At 46.1% G+C, this 24028-nt stretch overlaps 2 protein-coding genes and 1 long non-coding RNA gene across 5 annotated transcripts in view; 2 read left to right on the plus strand and 1 right to left on the minus strand.

Moving 5' to 3' along the window:
* The first annotated feature begins 1110 nt into the window (after positions 1-1110).
* LOC121143743 lies at positions 1111-2737 on the plus strand. Of its 2 annotated transcripts, XR_005881063.1 has the most exons (4): positions 1111-1190; positions 1271-1331; positions 1428-1617; positions 1789-2737. It is a non-coding gene; the product is annotated as an uncharacterized LOC121143743 (long non-coding RNA). The 2 variants fall into 2 exon arrangements; XR_005881062.1 differs by lacking the exon at positions 1111-1190 and having other exon boundaries at positions 1214-1331.
* Positions 2738-5263: 2526 nt separating this feature from the next.
* On the plus strand, positions 5264-22491 carry LOC101822623 (centriole, cilia and spindle associated protein). Of its 2 annotated transcripts, XM_013121090.3 has the most exons (4): positions 5264-5406; positions 5788-6157; positions 18368-18636; positions 20799-22491. In XM_013121090.3, exons 2-4 carry the CDS (start codon positions 5827-5829, stop codon positions 20973-20975), a joined length of 777 nt encoding a protein of 258 aa, XP_012976544.1. In that variant the 5' UTR covers positions 5264-5406; positions 5788-5826; the 3' UTR covers positions 20976-22491. The 2 variants fall into 2 exon arrangements, with proteins under 2 accessions (XP_012976544.1, XP_005064722.1); XM_005064665.4 differs by having other exon boundaries at positions 5267-6157.
* Positions 21203-24028, minus strand: part of Rab4a (RAB4A, member RAS oncogene family) — a 36143-nt gene continuing 33317 nt past the window's right edge. The window contains exon 8 of the mRNA XM_021230479.2: positions 21203-23500. The gene's annotated coding sequence lies outside the window, so the exon portion shown is untranslated. The remainder of the gene's footprint in view (positions 23501-24028) is intronic.

Genomic DNA, 24028 nt, shown 5'->3' on the forward strand with positions numbered 1-24028 from the left:
GGTGTTTCCAATGCAGCCAAATGAGGCTGCACATAGAATTTTGTGTTCTGACAAATTGCCATGGTAATCACACTGTTCTTCATTTGACAGCTTATTATCTAGCAGTCAAAGTAATTGGGGGAATGTTTGTTTCTTTGTTACATGGTTCTAAGAGTGGAAATATCAGGGAAAGGGATAGAAGGGGGTAGGGGCATCACTCTTCAAGGCCTGGAAGAGAAAGAGGTAAAGAGAGAGGTAGAGATGGAGAGGAAGAGGGAGAGAGGGATAGGGGCTGAGGGAAGGGAGGGCAGGCACAAAGAAGGGAGGAGGCAGAGCAGAAGAGACGAGAGGAAAAGAGAAGGTGGAAGAAGACAGAGTCACCGTTGCTGCTGATAGGAAAAGATTAGAGGGTGTGGAAAGGCAGAGGCTTAGGGTCTCTGAGGGCATCACCCAACTGAGAGGCTTTCCAGGAGAGAAGAAGCTGGGCCAGAGCCTAATCAGGGCTTGTGGTTGGCAGGTTCCAAAAAGAACATCCCTGTCTTTCCTCAGTGAGTTAAGGTTGCAGGCAGTTTCCGTTAGAGCCTCAGAAACCCCTACAGGGAGCAGCTGTACTTCAGTGTAGAGACAGCATGCAGATACTGTCCTCTCTCTGATCTGTGGCTGTTGCATGTCCAGGAGGTCCAGGTCATCTACTGGAGGGGGGAGATTCCTTGTCTGACTTGAGCTTCATGTTTCAATTTCAAAGCACATTCTTGATATTTCCTGGAGAAATAAGGGTATGACCATCAGGACAATGGAGAGCAACAGACACTGTTCTGAACTTCACTTTCCATATGATGCTCTTCCCTGTGTCTGCTGTAGATGGTTAAGAAAGGGGCCGATAAATTGCTGAGCTGTCATTGACTTGATTCATTATTTTATGTGTATGAGTGTTTTTGTCTATACGTATATATGTGCACTACATGCATGCTTGGTGCTTGAGGCCTGGAGGGGGTGTTAGATCCCGGGGACAGCTATGGAGGCCTGGAGTTACAGCTATGGGCTGCTAGGTGCTGGGAGTCTAACCCACGGGGCCTCTGCAAGAGCAACAAGTGTTCTTAACTGCTGAGCAAACTCTGCAGCTCCAAGGACTTGTTTTAAGGATCTTTGGCCTAATTCAGCTGCCTGCCTGGGTCAATCTGAGAGCTCTACCAGTTCCTTTTGGACTTCAGGTATGGAACTAGGAGATCCTAAGAGAACAATGGCTCAGTTGGGCCCAACCTGGTTGCAAAACCTTCTTTTGGATTTGCAGGACCAAGAAGGTTTGATGCTTGTGGACTATGTCCCAACTTGGCTCATCAGTCCCAAACAAGGTGATGATGGAGGAATGGGGGTGGGGGTTGGTGATGGAGCATTGTCTTGTAGACAGGATTGCCCTGCAAGTGTGTGAAGAAAGTCTATTTACACAGAGTGGAGAGCAAAGGCCTTGACAAGGAAGGAGAGCCCAAGGCAAGGGAGTCCCAGTGACATTGACTAAAATCCTGGGTTGACCTCTGCCTGAACCAGGAAGCGTTTGCTTGGATACGAGGTCTCCTAAAGGCCCGTGTGCTGACGACTTGGGCTGCCATATAGCAGTGCTCAGAGGTGGAGTTCTGGGAGGTGAGTGGATCCCATGCACTCTGGTTTATTCACAGATAGATTCTTACATGGTTTAATGAGTTGATGGGAGGTGATGGAAACAGGGAGATGGAGTGTGGTTGGAGGAGGCTGGCCACTGGAGGTGTGACCTTAAAGAGGGTGTTCTGTTCTTTCTTGCTTCCTCCTTGCCAGTGGTCTACCATGAGATGAACAGCTTCGCTCTACCACGAGCTCCCCACAGTAACGGTCTGTCTTGTCACACACCCAGAAACAATGGAGCCGATCTTCCATGGACTGAAACTTCTGAACCCATGGGCCAAGAGACATGCTTCTGCTTTTGTGTTGATATTCTGCCCCCCCCACCTTCTCTCTGTGACTGGTGGTTCAGTGGTTAAGAGCACTGGCTGCTCTTCTAGAGGTTCCAGGTTCTATTCCTACACAATCTGTTGTTGCTCCGGTTTCAGGGATCCACTGTCCACTTCTGGACTCTGCAGGCACCAGTCATCCATGAGTGCATACATATAGGCAATACCTATGTACATAAAAACTTTTTAATATTTTTTTCTGAGACATTGTCTGTCTACATAGCTCTGACTGTCGTGGAACTTACTATGTGGAACAAGTTGGTCTCAAATTCACAGATATGCAACCCTCCAAATGTTGTGTGTGCCACTGTATCTGGCTTTAATTTTTTTTTATTTTGATGTGCATTGGTGTTTTGCCTGCATGTATGTTTGTGTGAGGGTATCAGATCTTGGAGTTACAGGCAGTGTGAGCTGCCATGTGAGTGCGGGGAATTGAACCCCGGTCCTCTGGAAGTGCAGTCAGTCCTCTTAACTGCTGAGCTATCTTTCCAGCCCCCTAAATTTTTTTTTTTAAAGAATGAGGACTGGGGATGCAGCTTGGATGGTAAGGTATAGGGAGATATTTGCCTGAGATCCCATAACAGTGGCCACGCCTTTTGGGCATGGTTACAGGTGCATCGTGACCGGTTTAAGAGGAAGGATCAGAAATCCTGGATTCCCTTAGGGTGGCAGAGAGCATTGGGGAACAGGGTCTGTCTCCTTGGAGCAGGACCGCCGCTGAAGTTATTTATTGTTTTCCGTGTAAGTTATTTACTAATAAACTCCCTTCAATTATACTGGTCTGGTGAATCCTAATTTCTAAGCCTTCAGTAAAGTTCTTGCCTAGCATGTATAAGATCACAGAATCTATTCTTAGCAACACACACCAGGTGTGGTACGAATGTCTATAATTCTAGCACTTAGGAGACAGGATTTCCCACCAGCTTGAGGCCAGCCTTGTCTACACAGGGAGTGCCAAGCCAGACCAGGAACTATTTCAAAAAACCAAACCAATCCAAAACAAAATTAATAAACCCACATTTTGTTGTTGTTGTTAATACTTTGAGACAAGCTCTTACTAGGCATCTCAAGCTGGTTCAAATTCATGAGCCTCTGCCTCCTATGTGTTGAGAGTAATACATCTTTTTGTTTGTTGTTTTTTGAGACAGGTTTCTCTGTGGCTTTGGAAGCTGTCCTGGTACTAGCTCTTGTAGACCAGGCTGGTCTCGAACTCACAGAGATCCGCCTGCCTCTGCCTCCCAAGTGCTGGGATTAAAGGCATGCGTCACCAAAGCCCGCAGAGTAATACATCTTTTTTTTTTTTTTTTTGGTTTTTCGAGACAGGGTTTCTCTGTGGCTTTGGATGCTGTCCTGGAACTCACTTTGTAGACCAGGAGAGTAATACATCTTAAGGATGGAAAATAGACACATTAAGATTAGGAAAGATGAGGGGGCATGGTAGGATGGGAGGGAGAGGGAACTGGGATTGATATGTAAAATAAATTTTTTTTGTAAATAATTTTTTTAAAAGATTAGGAAAGATGATTCTGATTTTTGTGCTAAACCTTAAAAATCCTCTTGTGAGAGTACATGCATATTTGTTGCATACTGTAACACTCAGCCACGGGTTCTACCAACAGGGTGCAGTCCTTTTCAGTGTGTCAGTTTGATAGAGGTGGAATGGGACTTTTTCTCCCTTGAATATTCACATGGGAACTTATTTTGACACTAGAATATGGGAGAACATGTGTGTGATTTTTTTTATAGGCCAATCTAGCCCACTAGACATGATCAATGGCCCCAAATTTCTCTGGACCAGTTAGGCCCCTAGACTTCAGGGACTGCCCAGTTTATCTTTATGTTGCCATCAAAAGAAGTCATACTGGTTGCTTTAAATCATTTTGTTGTCATTATTTCATTTTCTTTTTTAGTGACAGAACTCAAGGCCTTGTACATGCTAGGCAAGTGCTTTACCATGATACTTTGGCCCTAAGGTTTTTGTTTTGTTTTAGACAGGATCTCAATATGTAACTCAGGCTGGGTTGGATTGGCAGGCACCACAGGTAACCCAATCCACTTAATTTTGCAATCAGGAAGCGAAAGCTCACTCTAATGCTAGCCCTGATTTCTCATCTCACAGCACATCATGTCTTCCACACTATTCAAAAATTATTTACCTAGTTTTTGAGACAAGGGCAGGATTACAGGTGTGCCACCATGCCTAGAAGTTAAATATTTATAAGCTTCTTTTGGTTGCTAACACCATAGATCAACCAGTCAGCTTAAATAAAAATGCAATGAGAGGTTCCTGGGGCTTGTGGAGGGGTAGGGAGAGGAGTCTGACCTCTGGGAATCTCAGCAGCAGCTTCCTTAATTCCTGTTTCCTACCAGGAAATGGCTGTGGACAATTCCATGATACAAATCATCAGTTCAGGTTCTCAGGACAGCCAGCTAGACTGTCCTTTGAACCACGCTTCGGGCTTTAATGTCTTTATGTTCAGGACTTGCAGCTAAGAAAGGGTCCAGGCAGGACTAGACACATAGGAATAGTTCACTTGAACTGAAGGAATATCAGAGCTAACCTGCTAACTGGAAATGGTTACACATCCTGGCTTGGGCCTATTTTTTTTTAAACCACGGTGTCTTTCCTTTCAAACCGTCCTGCAGCTACTGCATCAAGGCTCCTTTATATAAACACAATCTGTAGAGCAGGATTCCATGCCTGTAACACTGTACATTTTGACAGAACCATAGTCAAGCATTTGCACCAGGTCTTTGAGCAGGCCCCGGTGTGTGTGTGTGTGTGTGTGTGTGTGTGTGTGTGTGTGTGTCTGTCTGTCTGTCTGTCTGTCTGTATACCTATTTATTATTAGTATTACAAAAGTTGGCCTGTAGATAAGGATGAGGGCAAGTGAGGTGAGGTGGCTCACACCTGTAATTCCAGCGCTTGTGAGGTTGAAACAGAAGGATTAAAAGTTCAAGATCAGCTTGGGCTCTGGAATGAATTCTAGGCCATCTTTGGCTACCCGAGATTTGTCTCAAAAGGGGATGGGAGTGGGGAATGTATTAAAATAAGAAAAAGTCTTAGGGCCTGAGTACCCGGGCGTTGCAAACAGAGAGGAGAGAATCGGGACACATGATTTGGGCCTGGCCCAGGTGCTTATAGGCACAGGTCGCACCTAGAGCTGAAGTCTGTTCCCGTGGGCGCTAGTAATGAGTGGGCGAGCGAGCTGGGGGTTCACAGCAGCGCCCCAGGCGCGGGCGGGGGCCCGGCAGGCGCGCGGGGAGGTGCAGGCTTCAGGCTGGGGCGGCGCCTTCGCCTCCGGCTGCCGTAGGACCGCGGGGCCGCCGCTCCATCGGCGACATCTTGGTGGAGGACGCGCTGAGGAAAACGCTGGTCACCCTGTAGCGGCTGCACCACGATCTCTACTGACCTCCGGAGCGCGCAGGATCGAACGCGCAGGAGGTAAGGCTGCTGCTGCTCACGGAGACCCCACTCCCTGCCCAGGAGGGTGCCTGGGGACCCAGATTCCCGGCCTCGCCACCCTGAGTCCGTTAGTCTCCACTTCTACCCAGTGGAGCAGACCCCAGATTGACACCCAAGAGTATACCACTCCTCGTAGTTAGGTCGCGTCTCCTGGACTCCCTCCTGGAACCCCGACCCCGCTGCTACCTGAACCACAGGGCCCTCTCGGCCCGAGACTCCGCCCCCTTCCCCAGAATTACCCCGTCACAGACACGCCCCTTTTTGCCCCAGCCTCCGCCCTCCGGTCCGGTCCGGGCGGGGCGGGGCTCCGGGTTTGAACTGCGCGGCGGGCCGGGCCTCTGAGTCGGGTCGGGCCCATAGGCGGCGGCGCGGAGCAGTCAGTCTGCGGCGCTCGACACCATGTCCCCGGGCAGTGGGGTGAAGAGCGAGTACATGAAGCGCTACCGAGAGCCGCGCTGGGACGAGTATGCGCCGTGCTACCGCGAGCTGCTCCGCTACCGCCTGGGCCGCCGGCTGCTGGAGCAGGCGCACGCGCCATGGCTCTGGGACGCCTGGGGCCCCGACAGCCCCTCAGACAGCTCAGCTTCACCCAGTCCGGCGCCCAGGGGCGCATTAGGGGAGCCCTCGGCGCCCTCCGCGCGGGAGGAGGAACAGACGGTGGGGGAGCGCGGCGCGGAGCTGCGGGGCGCGGAGGTTGGGGACGCGGAAGAGCAGGACACAGTGCTACCAGGTATGGGCACGGGGGGTCACTCCGATGACTGAGCTGCGCGTTTCTCTCCGCCATGGACACGCGCTTCCTGTTTTGGTTTGGTTTGGTTGGGGTTGACAGAATCCGCTTGCTGAACGAAGAGGGGGTGGGTGCCGGCCGCGTCTACGCTCTCTCATCTCTGATTTCCCTAATTTGGTGACTCTTGGCGGAGCCTTTATGACCTCTAAGTGCCCACTCTTCCCACCCCACCTATCCCCTGGTCAGGGATCCTTGGTCGCAAGGCAGTGGCCAGCTCAGTCCTGGATCCACCAGATGGCGGATCTGTTTATTTCTGTTCATCCCTCTTTCCGAGAGGAGCTTTTCATTCCAAAGATGACCCGCGAAATTAAGCCCCCTGGGCTGCCAAAATGGGGTCATGATTGTCTGTGTGAGCTCCTTGGCCTGGCCGCGCTGTTTCTTAAGAATGGTGTGCGTGTGTTTGTGGACGAACCCTCTTTGTATACGCTGGTGCCAGCCTCACATCCTGGTAAGGTTGTGAGCCACTTTTCCCGCTGTTGCAGCGTGGGTCTGTCAGCAGAGAGGCCTTGAGGGTGCCTGGGTCAGGGCGGTGCTTTAGCACAACAGGAGATCACTATGGTTGCCTGCCACCTCCTCGAGATCTTAAGAGAGTCTAGTAATAAAAATGTTATTACTCAGTCACTCGCCCAGACATATATTTTTCTCACCCGACCTTCAAATATTCGTAAGATTGGGCCTTTGTTTTTAATCTCAGTTTTGTAAACAAAGACATGGGAGCTTGTGATCCGTGGTCAGAGTCTGAAAGGATCCGGTAGCTTTGCAAGTCTTGGTTGCCCTGTTTGCCTATTTTCAGTTCCTGCATGACGGGACTGCCTCCTCGTCATCGTCATCGGGTCGCCTTTGACGACCAGTCCTGATGCTTCAGTGATGTGGTTAGAAATTACAGTGGCAGAAGGTTGGGGGCGGGGGGGGGGTAGGCGGTGCTAGGAGCTTGTCTCCCAGTTATTCCTGTGCAAACTGAGCCCTTGCTAACTATGAGGTTTATTTTTCGGAATGAGTAACAGACTTTTCTTTTTTCCCCTCTGTGTTTTGATGAGGTTACCCGCTATCTGTGTGTGCAATATGAAAACTGTTGACAGCACTTTAGTGTGCTTGGTGCCCAGGCTTGCCTGCTTAGGAGTGCCCGGACTTCATGATTATTTGGGTTTCCATGGAGATACTGAGTCTTCCTCAAAATTTTTGGTGTGTAGGCATTAGGGAATATAGAAGATGTGTCCTGCTTTGGATTCTCCATCACCAGTTCTTTTGCAGGACCCCTGGGGGCCAGTATCAATATGAGAAATGTTTCTGGTGGATGTTTTATATACTAGACTGGTGAGCCACTGATTTGCATTCCTCTAAAATACATTGCCTTAGTTTTACTACAAGCCACTTTTTTTTTTTTCAAGACAGGGTTTCTCTGTGTAGACCTGGCTGTCCTGGAACTTACTCTGGACACCAGGCTGGCACCAAACTCGGAGATCTGCCTGCCTCTGCCTCCGCCTCCTTAGTGCTGGGATTAAAGGTGTGAGCCACCACTGTCCGACTAAAAGGCATTTTTACATGAAGAATTTTGTTAGCTCTGTGAAGCTTATTACAAAGTCATGACACCTGCCAGCAGCTGCCTACTTTTTAGCTGACCTGCTTCTAGCTCCTCTGCTTTTTCCCTTTTTCCTTTTGTGGTACTGGAGATTGAATTCAGGACCTTGGGCATGCTGGGCAAACGTTCTACCACCTAACTACATCTCTAGCTCTCTTTGTATCTTTCGTTTTGAGATAGGGTCTCACAAAGCCTCACTGGCCTTGAACATCCTCTGTAGCTCAGGCTGGCCTCAAGTGTATGATTCTTCTGTTTTAGTCTTCAGAATGAGTAGCTGGTATTATAGGCCAGCGCTACCAAGCCCAGCCACACTTTATTTGTATTCTTCCAGGTCTTAACTGTGGTGCCCAGGTTGGCCTCAAACTAGAATTAAGCCATCCTCCTGGCCCAGTTTCCTGAGTAACTCAGCCCACAGATGAGCATCCTCACACTTGGCTGGTATTTACTTCCATTTACCTATGTTGACACTAATTGATATTTCCCCCCAGGTTTTTTTACTTTTTTTAACCTTGACTTTTATTTCTACTCTCCTAATACACACGTTTGTTTTCACACATTCTTCATAGCCATCATAGTCTGTGTGATACTGGGCCCATGGGAATGGACAAGTGCTCAAAGCTGACCCACTTTGTTTCTCTGGCTCTTTCTCTCTCAATGTAGCCAATACAGTGGTTTGCCATCACACTCACCTTAACTCATCCCTCGGGGCCACCGACCTACTTCTGTTTGGCCTGCATGCCGTCATTGTGGCAGGTGTGGCCTGACACTTGTTGTCTAAAGAGAGGCCTTGGCATTGCATAAGCACGTGCAGCTTTTCTCTCACAGGTGGAAATCACTGTCAGGTTTGACTTACCTTCTCATGGTAGACATCACCTAGCAGCTTAAGAAAGGATGAGTGGAAAGTTGAATTTCTGAGACCATTGTTTAAAAAACAATCGTAATTTTCGTGTTTGTGATGATGGTTCATTGTTTCTAAAAAAACATCTTGAGGCATTGTTCCATTGCTGTGACTTCTGAGTCTTTTGTTTGTTTGTTCTTAAAGACTGGGTTTTAGTGTGTGTGTGTGTGTGTGTGTGTGTGTGTGTGTGTGTGTGTGTGTGTTGCCCCGGCTGTCCTGGAAGTCACTCTGTAGACCAGGTGCACCACTGCCACCTGACTTGACTTCTGATTCTTGAACCATACCTTTAACTGCCCCAAGAGGGGCTGTTAGAATCTTTTGTCTGTCCTGACTCTCAGAAATTGATGTAGGTCACCCGAAAGTCCCTACAACCAAACTCTTAAATTTTTTCTTTTCATTTTTAAATTTTATTTGTGTGTTTTACTTGTATGTATGTATGTATGTATGTATGTATCTGCACCACGTACATGCAGTGCCCTTGGAGGCCCAAGAGAGAGTTGTATCCCTTGGGACTGGAGATGGTAAACCTTTATATGGGTGCTTGGAATAGAACCTGGGTTCTCAGGAAGAACAGCCAGTGCTCTTAACTGTTGAACCACTCTTCAGTCCCCAATTTTCCATTTTAATTCTGGGGGAACTTCTATTTATTTCATTTTGTTTCTCCTTTTTTTGGGGGGGGCAAGGTTTTATGGTGCTGGAAGTGGAATTTAAGACCTTGTATATCTAGGAAAGCACTGGGCAACTGAGCTTCTACTCCATTCTTTATTCCTTTCTTTCTTTTCTTTTTTTTGGGGGGGGTTCAAGACAGGATTTCTTTGCATCTTTCTCAAGCTAACAGAGATCCACCTTCCTCTGCCTCCCCATTGCTCTTTCTTTTCTTTTTTTCCCCTCGAGATAGGGTTTCCCTGTGTAGCCCTGGTCATCCTGGAACTAGCTGTGTAGATCAGGCTGGTCTGGCATTCATAGAGATCCACCTGCCTCTGCCTCACAAGTGCTGGGATTAAAGGCGTGCACGACGACCACCTAGCCTTCCTTTCTTTTAGAAGTTAAAAGAATGGTAAATAAAAAGTACACACATTTATAGTTCACCTTGTGATGTTTCCACAGGTGTGTATACAGTGTGTAAGGCTGAAATCAAATTAAGCATGCATGCCATTTCAAACACTTGGCAGCTCAGTGAGTAGAATGCTTGTTTACATTCGAGAAGCCCTGGGTTCCATCCTCAACACAAACAGGTACATGCTTTTATTTCAACACTTAGGTTGAGGCTGGAGGCTCAGAAGTGAGTTCCAGGTCAGCCTGGGATACTTGAAGTCTTGTTTCAGTGGGGGAAAAAAGTATCAAGTTTATTGTTTGTTTGCATAATATTTTTCTTCTTCTTTCCTGTTTTGAAGACAGTTTTCCTATGTAGCCCACCCAGGCTGGTCTAAACTCTGACTCCTCCATGGGCTGGGATGACAGGAGGGCACTACCCCCTGCTTGCAAAAGTATTAGGTTCTTGACAAGGACACATTGTATTTTTTTCTTGTAAAAGATATTGTTAGAGAGTTTTGTTTCTCTTTGTGTGTTTAGCCGAGTATATCCTCCCCTTTGTGTTTCTGTTTCTTTTTGCTTGTAATTCTGTATTGCTCACTGGAGGCCTTTTTTTTTTTTTTTTTCAAATGAATGGGATCTGTTGGCTTTTTTTTTTTTTCTTATTTGAGAAACGGCTATGATAAATTCCTTGTGTTATGTTGGAGGAGGGAGTGCTTGGTTAGTAGGAATTCTGTAACTTGCTACATATCTTGCTTTGAGAAATGGTGAAGACTGCCTCCAAATTTATTTTTTGTGATACTGGATATCCAACACGGGGCTTCTCTATGCTAGTGTGTCACCACTGGTCCATAGCAGTTAAAATGTCAGACTGCCAGCCTGTTAGGCTGTCTCCAGTTCCTTATTCCATAGTCACATTTTTCAACAACATTTTATTTTTGGTAAGTTTACATGTGCCTTATTTTAAACAACCTGTTTAAAGTTAGGAAAGTAATCCTGCCCAGTTTCCTATTCATGCCCGCCCCTCACTCTTTCTGATTCTTGTCTCTTCAGCATTTTTTTGGTGGGAGGCTGAAGCTTTCAGAAGATTCTTTTTCTTCTAGGTGTTCTCAAATCCAGTGGTGTGCCTTTCTCTCTCTTTTTCATTCATTGTACTGGACTTTTTGAATATGGAAGCTTCTTGAAGATCAAGATTTCCTAACACCACTTAAATTCATTTCCTCTGCTTCACAGTTCACTGCCTTTTTCTTCTCTCCACTCCACTTATTGAACCCCTCCCATCCCTCTTTTTCTCTCTGTCTTTGAGACAGTTTCACACTATAGTCCAAACTGATTTCACACTATAAAAAACTTCCTGACTCAGACTTCAGAATACTAGGATTATAGATTTGTCCCACTATGCACAGATTATTTTCTTTCTTTGTTGGCCCAAGCCTTTAATCCCAGCACTCAGGAGGCAGAGGTAAATTTGAGGTCAGACTGATTTACATAGTGAGTTCCAGCCAGAGCTACATAGAGAGACCCTCTTTAAGGGGGGGAAATGGTTTTATGTGTATAAATCTTTGCCTGCATGGATATAGTCCCTGGGGAGGCCAGAAGAGGGCATCAGATCTACTGGGACTGGGGTTACAAACAGTTGTGAGCCACCATGTAGCTGCTGGGAATGGAACCTAGATTCTCTGAAGAGCAGCCAGTGCTCTTAGCCATGGAGCCATCTATACAGCCTGTAATATTGATCTTGATCTCTCCATCCATCCACTTTAACCTGGTTATCTAGTACTACAGGTGTGAAATACTGCACCCATCTCTGTGTTTATTTTGTCTAAATATGTACTCATGGGTTGGTGAGATGGCTCAGTAGACAAAAGTGCTTACTGAATGTCTGAATACTTGAGTTTGATCCCTGTGTCCCACATGGTGGAAGGAAAGAACCAACTTTTGCAAGTTGTGTGCTAACCTACACACACACACACACACACACACACACACACACACACACACACACAAATGTAATGGGGGGGGTCCATACCCAGATGTCTGCTCCTAATCTCTCTCCTCATAGTTAATGTGAGGCCTGAAAGTTCTCTGAGGAACCTGGATGTGGAATCTTTTGGGTTGCTAATAAGCTATGTAAGAGAAAGACACAGGTGTTTCTCTGGGGAGTTTAAAACTTACCCTCTGGGAGTCTCCTGTGTGCCCTTCCCAGATGGTGCCTCTAATCTTGCCCTAGGGGAAGCAACCAGTCTGCCACATGCTTGGAGCCCAGGAGGAAAGCTATAGAGAAGAGTGCTCTGTGTGCTGAGGCCTCCAGTCCTGTTAGAAAAGTATCACCCTGGCTGTGCTGGGGTCTCAGGTCCAGGACCCCTCTGCTTCTCCATCTTTAAACAGTACTCTAGACTGAAAGAAAGAGTCTGGGTGGTGGTGGTGGCACACACCTTTAATCCCAGCACATGGAAGGCAGGAGGATTTCTGTGATTTCAAGGCCAACTTGGTCTACATTGTGAGTTCCTGGACAGCCAGAGCTAAAAAAGAAAGATTATGAGATGGTTATCCATTACTGCAAAACTGTCACCTGAACTCAGCCAAAACCCACACCACTCCTGAAGCCTTGTAGGTTCTGGGCTGGACACAGGCCCTTTCTGAGGCTGGCACATCTTGTCTGATAGGTATTATCCTTGGCCTCTGCTGAGACCCCAGCTGAGCTGTTGCTAGATCAACACTTGCAAGGCTCCCCCTGTGCAGGGCCTTCTCATTGTGTGTAGATGGTCTTTAGGACAGCACACAATACATCTGAATTGGTGGTGGCCCATGCCTTTGCAGTTTCTCTGTGAATCAGATAATATCTTTTCCTTTCAGCCTGCTTTCTTTAGAAGTTACAGCGTCTGTTCAAGTCTGGAGTTGAAGTGCCCTGACCCAATTCTCAGTGGAAATGTGTCCATTGCTTTACAGAAGGATGTGGGGGTGGGGCTGGCAAGTGATGGGTCTTTGGAAAGGAAGTCTGCTGCCCTGTGAGAACCCTGTGCCTAGTGGACTCTTTCTGGGGAGAGGGAGAGAGATGAGATGAGGGAGTGGGGGGTAAGAGCAGAGCAAGAGGAGTAAGAAAGGTAAGAGGGTTGGGGTCTGTCTCGTAAAGGGGTCCTTTACACCTGTATGCAGGCTAGTTCTCATGGAACCCTGGACTGACCAGAGCACTGCCTGAGTGTATTCTGCCAGGTAATGGGCAGGCCAGCATAAAGCCTGAACCTTTCAATGATGTCTGCCCTCTTCCGTCTGTCCATCCATCTGTCCATTTTTCCTTCCTTCCCCCTCCCACCCCCCAGGTCAAGGTTTCTCTGTAGCTTTGGAGCCCATCCTGGAACTCACTCTGTAGACCAGGCTGGTCTTGAACTCACAAGATCTCCCTGCCTCCAAGTCCTGGGGTTAAAGCTACCATGCACTGGTTTTGTTTTTAAGAGAGGATCTTACTACATAACCCAAGATGACTTTGAACTAGAGGACCTCCATCACCCTGGGATTATGGGCACTTGCTATTTCATAACCCAGGTTGGCCTCAGATTTAGTATACAGCTGAACTCAATTGCTCTGCTTCTATTTCCCAAGTGTGATTACAATAGAAACTTTAACTTGTGGCAAAATATATAGAACACAAAGTTTACCATTTTAACCTTAAAATGCACAGTTCCTGGCATTAAGTATTTCTTGTGTTTTGCAACTGTACATTTTTTTAAAAGATTTTTTTTTATTATGTATATGGCACTCTGCCTTCATGTATGCTGCAGGCCAGAAGAGGGCACCAGATCTCATTACAGTTGGTTGTAAACCACCATGTAGTTGCTGGGAATTGAACTCAGGACCTCCCGAAGAGCAACCAGTGTTCTTAACCTCTGAGCCATCTTTCCAGCCCCTATACATTTTGTTTTTGACTCATAGTTGTTTAAACATGGTTTTTCTTCTCTCTCTCTCTCTCTCTCTCTCTCTCTCTCTCTCTCTCTCTCTCACTGTCTCTCTCTGTCTCTCTCCCCCTCCCTCCCTCCTTCCGTGTGTGTGTGTGTGTGTGTGTGTGTGTGTGTGTATGTGTCTAGGCCAGAGGAGGATGCCAAGTGTCCTGCTTTATCACAGTCTACCTTATTCCCACTGAACTTGAGCTAGGCTGGTGGCTAGCTGGTACTGCAGCGGTCCTTTTCTGCCCTACCCCCAACCCCAGTGCTGGGTTACAGATACACAATGTTATACTTGACTTTTTACATGTATTCTAGGATCTGAACTCAGGCTTTTAGGCCTACACAGCAACTACTCTTATCCACTGAGCCATTTCTTCAGCCCCTAGATGTGTTTTTAAATTTCAAAAGTAGACATTTTTCTTGTTGCTGTTTTGAGACTGGACTTCATTCTGTTTACAGTGTACTTATATGTAATTATCATGTACCAAGCTGACCTAGAACTCAATGTGTGTAGACCTGGCTGATCTCAAATTTATAGTAATCCCCCTGTCTCAGTCTGCCTAGTGCTGGGGTTACGAGTGTTAGCTACCACATTGAACTCAAGAATGAAAGAGATTTGAAAATTACTTTTTGATGTATTAGGTTCATTTGGTTGAGAGAATATGTTCTGTATATTTTCAGTTTATGTAAGTCCAGTTTTGTATATATGTGAAGATTCCCTTTCATGGCTTTGGTTATGAAAAGCTTGTTGGGTGCCGGGTGTTGGAGGTGTATGCTTTTAATCCCAGCACTCGGGAGGCAGAGGCAGGAAGATGTCTGTGAGTTCGGGGCCAGCCTGGTCTACAGGGTGAGTTCTGGGACAGCCTCCAAATCAATACAGAGAAACCCTGTCTTGAAAAGAAAAGACAGAAAGAAAGGAAGAAAGAAAGAAAGAAAGAAAGGCTTGTTAATGTCCCACACTGGTTTGATGGGAATGCATCACCTCCAGTTGCCTCGTGTTTGTTCTCTCTACTCCACTGGGTCATATGTTGTTCGTCTTGTCATGTTTTGTTTTTTTCCTTTTCAACAGAACTCTTCAGAATAGCTCTGTGGCTGTAGATGCATTTTCTATAGCATCCACTGTGGTGCTGCTGAGTGGTTGACCTGTGACATGCCTAACAGAGGTGTACAAACCTCTCATTTTATTTACTTTTAATTTACTTGAATTTTTTAATAGCCACATGGGCAGCTAGCTCCATTCTAAAGACTGAATTTATTTTAATTTGAATGTTCTCTCAGTTGATGAGAAAAATGTTGCAGTCTCCCCCTGAATCTTGTGGGAAATACTGTTTTTGTTTGCTTGAAAATATCCTTATTTTGAACATCATTCTTTCAAATAGGATCTTAAAAGCATATACTTATATCTAATTACTATGTACCAGGCCCTATTTTGAGAGTTTTATAAATATTAAATTACAGCAATTACGTTCTGTCTCTTTTCTTCTGTTCTGTCCATCTTTTGTCTCCTGCTGGGAATAATTTTCAAGCATTATCTTTTTTCTTAAGCACAGAGTGTAAGCACCATTATTTCACAGTCTGTAGATGATAATTTAGGTATCTTAAATCTGCTCCAGCTGCTTCTCTCATCATCATTATCTTTTCTTGGGTGCTGGGCTATCTTCTGTGACACTGGTAATTGCGTTAAATCATTTGTAGGAGTCATTTGGACTCCGGGGTCCTGCCTAGGTCCCATAGGCAGTGACTTTTGTATTTCACTGAGCTGTGTTTGGTTCCTGTTGTGAGGAGGGTTGATCCAGCCCCCACTGCTCTGCCACTTGGCTTGATCCCTGACCCTCATGGCCCCTCCTGCACCCACCAGAGCCAGATAGAGTCAGTCTATCACCACACGGACTTTCCTGGGGAATGTGGCACTTTCTTAGGGTTTTTTGTTTGTTTGCTTTTTTTTGGCTTCTTTTTACTTTTCTAGATATCCTTCCTTTGTCCTACTCTTGGGTTCTTTCTCTGTCAGATCATTAAATAAGTGTCCTTTAGGCCTCCTCCTCCACATTTCTGCTGGGCAGTCCTGTGCACTCAGAGCCTGGTCCCCAGCTGTCTTCTCTCTCAAGGTGCCTGTGGATGTCTCCTAGCAGCCTGCCTGGTTATTGCATCCTGTGCAGTTCCTTCCATCGTGCCTGGGACACCTTGGGTCCATGGATTGGAGGACCATCTACTTAGAACATCTGTGGGGACCAATCACATTCTCTTGCCCTACCCCATGCCAGCATGGTGCCAGTGTCTGTTTACCCTGGTCTGTTGTTAGCCTTTCCTGGCAGGTACTTGGGCTCTATTCTTTTATCCAACCCATCCTAAAAAATAGACAGGATCACATAATTTCTAAGCTTAAAATTACCCATGATTTCTAAGGTATAATCACTCCCACCTCCAATCCAAGTTGGGCATAGAAAGGCTTTATTTCCCTAGTGCCACCTGCTCCCAGCCTGGAGCTGAAGGCTGCGTGTGCACTTGCCCTTAAAACTGTTGATTATTTCCTCTTCCCTTTCAATGAGCATTCCTTCTTTAGGTCTCTTCCTGGCCAGTATCAGCTTTATCCTCAAAGAAGGGCATTATTGTCCTCTCTGGGCAAGGCGGCCCTGGGAGATCTGGAGGAGAGGAGGAAGGACCCAAAAATCAGGTCACTGCAGTTCCTCATTCTCTGTATTTGATCTGCATGGGTTCTGCTCCATGCCACTTTCTCTCTTTGCTTTGACTTTGAGGTTCCCCCTCTCTCTCATCCTCCACTAAGGTGAGGAAGGGTGTGGGTACAACATGCAGAAAGATACTTGGGCAGTGAGTGGCTTAAGTTCCTGGGATGAAGTGGAATCTTTGGTCTCTTCACCTCATGAAGCATGCTTCACTGCTGGGATTACAGCCTGGTGTAGGATGTAGATGTTAGACCCTAGGCTTGGCTTGTGTCACCTGATAATTAGGATGCTCTGTAAAAATGAATGGGTTTTGGAGCTAAGGCCAAAGCTAAGGCAGAAGTAAAGGTTTCCTATGATCAGGCATGCCCTGTCTGGGTTGCCCACATGGGGCACACGCTCCTGTAGAGGAACAAGAAACAGATGCCCAGCCAAGGGCAGCAGGACTGAGGGTCTGTTCCCTGAGGGAACCCAGCTTTGTTACAGTAGTCTGTATAGTTTTTATGAACAGCCAAGTTCTGCAGCAGCTGATGGAGGAGGGTATGTAATGCCTGAGTGATGGGTGACTCACATGGAGCTCATATTCCAGTGTGTGTGTAGGAGGGAAGGAAACAGGCTCAGGAAGGATTTATGGAAGAAATCTTGGTGTGTGTGTGTGTGTGTGTGTGTGTGTGTTAAAATGTCAAAATCCCCAAATGTAGGCAAGGGAAATTAGAGACATTCTGGAGTGTTCTTTTATACCTGATATTCACCTCAGGTTGGGCAGCCACATTCCCCACTGTTTCCCTCCCTTTCCCCAGGCCTGCTGACACCGTTCAGACTCCACACACCATACCTGTCAGTTACTTTTCTCATCACTGTGACCAGGTACCTGATAGAACCAACTGAAGGGTGGAAAGGTTTCTTTTGGCTATGCTTGGAGACGGTATGGTCCATCATGATGGGGAGGGTGCAACAGAGTTCATGGTAGTTTGAAGGTGAGGCTGCTTGCTTACATTTGATCATTCAGGAAACAGAAGCTAGGTCAAAACTGAGATCAGGCTGCAACCTATAATACTCATCCTGTAGTGACTTACCTCTTCCATCAAGACCCCATCTCCCAGAGATTCTACAGCCTCCTAAAACAAACACCACTAGGGGCTGGAGAGATGGCTCATCAGTTAAGAGCACTGACTTCTCTTCCAGAGATCCTGAGTTCAATTCCTAGCAATCACATGGTAGCTCACAACCATCTGTGGTGAGATCTAGTGCCTTCTTCTGGCATGCATGGATACATGCAGGTGGAAAACTGTATACATAATAAATAAATCTTAAAAACAAACAAACAAACAAGCAAAAAACAGCACCACTAGCTGGAACTGTTCAGATTCATGACCCTGGGAGGACATTACATATTCAAGCACAACACCATGGCCCTGACTCATGAAGTCACTGCTGTTTCAACATCTTTTGTTTTTTTGCACTGGGGATGCTGTAAAGGGCTCCACTCGGGTGAGTGGCTGTGGTGACCACATCCTGTTGTGACAAGTGCCCTTAGACTCAGGTGGATAGCCACCTCTTTGGAGGCACAGGTGAGGAGGTTTTCCATCAATTCACCTCAAAAAGGAGGCAGAATCCTGGAACTCCAGGAAGTGACTTAGAAACCTTGAACAGCTTGCCTGGTGAGGGCCACCTATTCTGTCCCCAGAGGAAGCTTCCAGAGGGGACCACACGCTCTGGGCTTGTGGACTGAGCTCCCAGGTGTGTGCATTCATTTCTCATAGGGACGATGAATCCTGGGGATGCCCATCGAGGTTGCTTTGGAATTGTTTTGATGTAATATTGGTACCTTTGTTGTCAATTTTTAAAATGGGGTAAATGACAGTTATTCTACAAATGTGTTTCCATATCTTGCTTTAAGTAAAACCTGTTGAGTTAAACATGTAACTGACTTGATGAAGCTTTATTATTTTTTAGCTTAAGTAACTATACATAAACTGTTTGATTTAAAGTATTTCCATCTTGTCTCATCCCTTTTTTCAAAAGCACCACCAAAAAAAGACATAGAAGAAAAACCTGAACTACAAACTGGGGCAAAAGAGACTGACAGGGTGCCCACTGGCCCCAAACCTCGACAACAGCCTAGTGCCTTATTTGCCAGAGGAAATAAGAAAGCAACCAGAAGCCCCCAAAGATCAACAAGCAAAATAAAAGAGAACAAGCATCCATTTGCCCTGTATGGCTGGGGAGAGAAACAGATGGACACGGGGAGCCAGAAGACACACAATGTCTGTGCATCTGCCTCTGTGCATGAGGTGTGCCTCGGAAGGGCGAGCCTAGCCGTGCATCGCCACAGGGCTTTTCTCCTGTGGCTGTGGATGCTCGGGACCATGAGAGTCCTTGGGTGGTGTGGGGTCATGGAAGTCAAAAGGGGCCTCTGGTTACTAGGAAGATGGAGTAGACTTTGGTGGACTGGTACTACAGCCAGGAGAAGAGGCAGATGTCATTGTGGTTTATGAGTTCTATGGCCTGGGCCACAGGGGAGAAGTACACCGGGAGCTTGAGCTATCCCCTGGAGAGGCCTCAGTTTCCCTTAGCTTTGCTGACCTGGCTCCTTGACCAAGGCTTTCTACTTGGCATGCCTGATTACTTGACATCTACTGGGGACCTCTGCTCCCCTTCTGATGAAATTCAACTTGAAATAGTGGGGTTTTTGTTTGTTTGTTTGTTTTGTTTTGAGGCAGGGTTTCTCTGTGTAGCTTTGGAGCCTCTTCTGGAACTCACTCTGTAGACCAGGATGGCCTGGAACTCACAGAGATCCATCTGCCTCTACCTCCCGAGTGCTGAGAATAAAGGCGTGTGCCACCACTGCCTGGCCTGCAATAATGTTTTGTTCCCAGGAGCTCCAGTCAATCTGACTCAGCCTCGGTTTGACATTCTCTCAAGACCTGAGAGATATTTTAAACAGGGGGACAGAGAGGGTATGGTCTATCATCAAACAGTGACTGTGTTAGCATCAGCTGGATGCCAGGGATGCCTGAAGAGTAGGCAGGAAGACAAACTGCAAACTCAGTTTCCCTGTAATGCCAGGCAAGTTCCCAGAGCACTCTAGGTGGCAGATGCTGTTTATTTGAAGTGAAATCTGAGACAAGGGAGCTGTTGTTAGCAGAGTCCTAACCAGTCTCAGGGACTAATTTAACAGTGTGTTTTTCTGTCACAGGATAAATTCCCTTGACTTTTTCGTTTTGTTGTGTTATTATATTTCAAGACAAGATCTTAGGTAGCCACAGACCTGAAACTCACTACTTAGCTGAAGATGACCTTGAACCTCTGATCTTTCTACCTCTACTACCAAATTCTGAGATTTTAGCCTCGTGTGCCTGTACCTAGCCGTTGTCCACATTTTTTAGTGTAGTGTTCCCTTTTCTTTTTATATTTTATTTTTTTATTTGTTTTACATACCAACTACAGTCCTTCCTCCCTCCCCTTCTCTCTCCCCCCAATCCACCCCCATCCACTCGTCAGAAAGAGTAAGGCCACCCATGGGGAGTCAACAGAGCCTGGCACATTCAGTAGAGGCAGGACCAAGAGCTCCCTCACTCCATCAAGACTGAACAGGGCATCCCACCATATGGAATGGGCTTCAAAAAGCCAGCTCATTAGTGCAGTGTTGTAGAGCATAGTCAAGAACTCAGACTCTTTTCCATGCTCACTATGGAGGAGTTCCCACAGTTTTCCAGAACTTGGTGTGGTGGCATACCTACAATCTCAGTACTTGGCAGGTAGAGACAGCTGGATCCCTGCAAACTTATAGCCAGTCTGATCTATGTAGTGAGTTCCAGGCCAAACAGCTATATAGCAAGATCCTGTCTCAGAAATCAAAACAAAACAAGTTTTCCTAAGCTGGTCCTAGATCGCATGAAAGTTAGCTGCTTGCTGTTTATATCTAAACTTTTGTTTTTTAAAAAATATTTATTATTAGTTATGTGTACGAGTGTGAGTCTGTGTGTGTGAGTGCTAGTGCTCTCAGAGGCCAGTGGCATCGGATCCCCTTGGCACTAGAGTTACAGACAGTTGTGAGATGTCTGGCTTGGGTCCTTTGCAAGAGCAGTACTCGTTCTTGACTCTGAGCCATCTTTCCAGCCCTGAAATTTAATGTTTGTGCTCAGCTTTGCCATCATTAGTAGTGGGGTGAATTGTGGTGACAGGGTACTTTCTTCTGTGAAGTGTTGGTACCAAAGATGGTCAGGGATTGACTCCTTGCTTCAGGCAAGCAGGCTAGTAAGGTAAGACGGGTCTCTTGTATCCCAGGATGGCTTTGCACTTAGGGCCTTCACGCTTCTACCTCCCAAGTGCTGGAGTAACAGGGCTTCATCTGTGCTAGGCTGCACTGAGCTATATCCCCAGACTTAGATATTGTTAAAAACTGAACCCTAAGCCACTTAGGCTTCTACCTTTATTTTTGAACTTTCTTTAGATTCATGAATCAGCACTTCGAGCGAAGAACAGAAGACAGGTGGAGAAAAGGAAACTGGCTGCCCAGAGGCAGCGGGCTCACTCGGTGGATGTGGAAAAGAACCAGAGGGTAAAGCCAACTTCCGCAGAGAACCCATGGCTGACGGAGTACATGCGGTGCTACTCAGCAAGGGCATAGATGCTGGGACATGCTCTTTCAAGTGTTTATGGAAGAAAAGGAAAACCAAAACTAGCAAATGGGACCACACACAGGTGGAAGAAATCGACTGGTTCTGCAAGGCTCCTCTTTTTCAAGAGATGGTTTTTGCTTTCATGATGGTTGGTCACCTGCCTTTGTAGTTAGGGCAGACCATCGAAGCCATAGGTGTTGGCCTGTTTACGAAGACAAGTCCCCGAGTCTTGATATTCTTGTAAGAGTTTTATTTTAAAGATTTTAATCTTTGGAGATACCCACACCAAATGCCTTTAACCGGCTCTAGGCACTTCCCACCCACACCTTCCTGTAGTACAGTTGGAGCTGTCCGTTTTGACCAGCACCGTGCTCCACAGCTGGCGGGGGCATCCCGTCCCACAGCGCAGGACTCACATCGTGCAGTTGGCCTTGCAGGGGGCACCACGGAAAGCAAGGGCATCAGTGCGGGGTCAATGCTCTTCCTGATGAACTAGAACTGTGGCAGCTGCTGAGCAGTTACACTTGGTATTTCCATGTAGACTATGATATTTAAGAATTTTCTGGCCAGAATGAGGGTCGCCTTTTCCCCTTAAGTCATCACTTAGACATTTATTTAATATATAATAGTTCTGGTACATTCCGGTGAGTGACGTGCAGTGCATGTTTTAGAGCAATGATGACATTTGTTTTGAGTCAGTGTCACATTCTTTTAGCTGCAGTATTCCCTTTTAGAGCACACATGGCATAGTCAGCTGCTTATTAAGTCTGACCTGCCACTCTCCTCTTTGGAGATAGCAAACGATGACATTGAAAACTTGAGATCTGAAATGACACTTAATAAACTTGAATTTGTGTGGCTTGTGGGGATGGGACCAACGGACACCATTTGTGTGCCATCACCTCCATTCTGCTTTTCCTTCTATAGAACGTAATGAAGGCTTCATGATGCACAGTGCTGATACTTTAGGTTGAAAATGTGACTACTTGATGTCCAGCCTGGTGACCTGTGCTGCCGAACTGTGGGAGAATGGTGTGTGTGCTAGCCTGGCTGTAAATGTTCTTCCTGTAGTAGGCAACCACTTTCAGGGTTTAAACAAGTGGTTTTAAAAAGCGTAGGTTTCCATGAGATGGGTGCTTCTCCATCCTGCCTGAAAGATGCTCAGAGGATGAGCACCGTGCTCTTCTGGAGACGGGGAGATCTCTGCCTGCACCATCTCAGCATCTGAGTTTGTTGGGTAAAACTGAGGGCTGGGTGTGCGTGTCACTGAGCATCTCCAGGATGTTTTCACTTTGGGTTTTTGAGTATGATAATTTCTAGAACACAGATGATTTCAATCCATATAAATTTGTCACACAGTGTCATCTTAAAACTGTATGAAGCTTTGAAAATGCATACTGAAGAATCATGAGTGTTTAAAAAAAACTTAAAATATTTGCCTAGTTTTGTATAGTCCTTTGTGTACAGAGCCCTCCCACTGAAGTGTATATTTAATTAAAGATTAAGTTCTACATGTTGTTCAAATCCAACCTTGCTAGTGACTCTGTTAACCACATAGTCCCCAAAGTCACGAAGGCAAGGTGACTGGGACAGTGGCCCAGTTGGTTGAGAATTACTCTTTGTAAAACTGTGCCTTGAAGGCCTGTGTTCCCCACCCAGCCTACATCATCAAGTTGCACCTGACAATCTCAGAAAGACAGGTGGGGAGGGCACAGGACCACCCCCCTTCCAGACTTGTGTAGAAGATACGTGCATCCTTTTGCCTGTGCATAGAAGTACAGGCTGAGGTGCGCTGAGAGGCCATGCTGGTGTCTTTCTTCTTACACAGAGCACAAATGATCAGGACTTTGCAGAATATGTAATGTCAGTAAGTCAGTGTGAGTTACCTGTGACTCCCCACACCCGAGTCCCTAATGTTTAGGCTTCAGTTTTCTTCCTTTTAAAAAGATGGTGATTACCTTTTGAGCCTATGAAATTATTAACAAACTGATCTTATGAACAACTTTTTCCTATACTAGGAGCTAATACAGGACAAGCTACAAGGCAGTGAGATAATTTAAAATTGGCTTCCATGTTGGAAACATGTGAAAATGTTTGAGAATACAGTCATATTTAAAATAAATGATACACAGTCTTTTAAAAATTTTTGATTTTTAAGGTCTTAATTAAAATTTTTTTCCATAAGTGTTTTTTTGGTTTTTTTTTTTTTTTTTTGGTGCTACTTTTACCTGAGAAGCTCTGCTGGAGTGAGAAGAATGAGAAGAACATAGAAATGTATTCTTAAACTGTATGTTTAGAAGCTATCTGAATACTTGGCATTGATTATGTGTCTACTCATCCGCTCCACCCCCATGGAATTTCTAACATGTCTATACATTTTCAAGGTAATTGAAGGCATTGTAGGTGGTCTCACCTACTCACAGTGTGGCAGCACATGCTCCTGTCAGTTCTTATGCAACATCTTCATAGTTGTGTTTCATTGAAGGTTGGCTGCTAATTCAAAGGTGTGTTTGATCACGTCACGGTAAGTGGACTGAATTGCAAGAAAAGAGATGGAGAAAGGGGCCGATGTTGAAGGCTTCATTTCCAAAAGAATTCTACCTTGCTGGGAATATAGCTGGGTGATAGGGTGATTACCTGGCAGGAAGGAGACACTGGGGTCCCCACATGGGAAGAAACAAAGCAGCAATCAAAAGTGAATTCTGAACAACTCTCAAGTTAAAAATGCCTTCAGAAAACTTTGTAAATGGAGTGAAAACTCCTTGACACTTAGGATACAGAAATAATATTGGAGAAGCGTAGGAGAGGCCCAGTACAGGTGAGGCTTGCTTTCCAGGTAAGTTCCCTGCTCAGGACAACAGGATAGCTGTATGGTCTACTTTATGGGTAAACTAGTGCTATGCCATGGCCCACTCTGCCATCGCCTGGCCCAAGTAAGGTATACTCTGTATACTCTGTGGCTGGTATAAATGCAATCCTTTAAACATGGCCTGGTCATTTCAGAATACCTGCATCTGAATTTGAAGCAGAATTGGAGTCTCCCTATGTAGCCCTGAATATC

This window comes from Mesocricetus auratus, unplaced genomic scaffold (genome assembly GCF_017639785.1).
Source record: "Mesocricetus auratus isolate SY011 unplaced genomic scaffold, BCM_Maur_2.0 Super-Scaffold_100013, whole genome shotgun sequence".
NCBI lineage: Eukaryota > Metazoa > Chordata > Mammalia > Rodentia > Cricetidae > Mesocricetus > Mesocricetus auratus.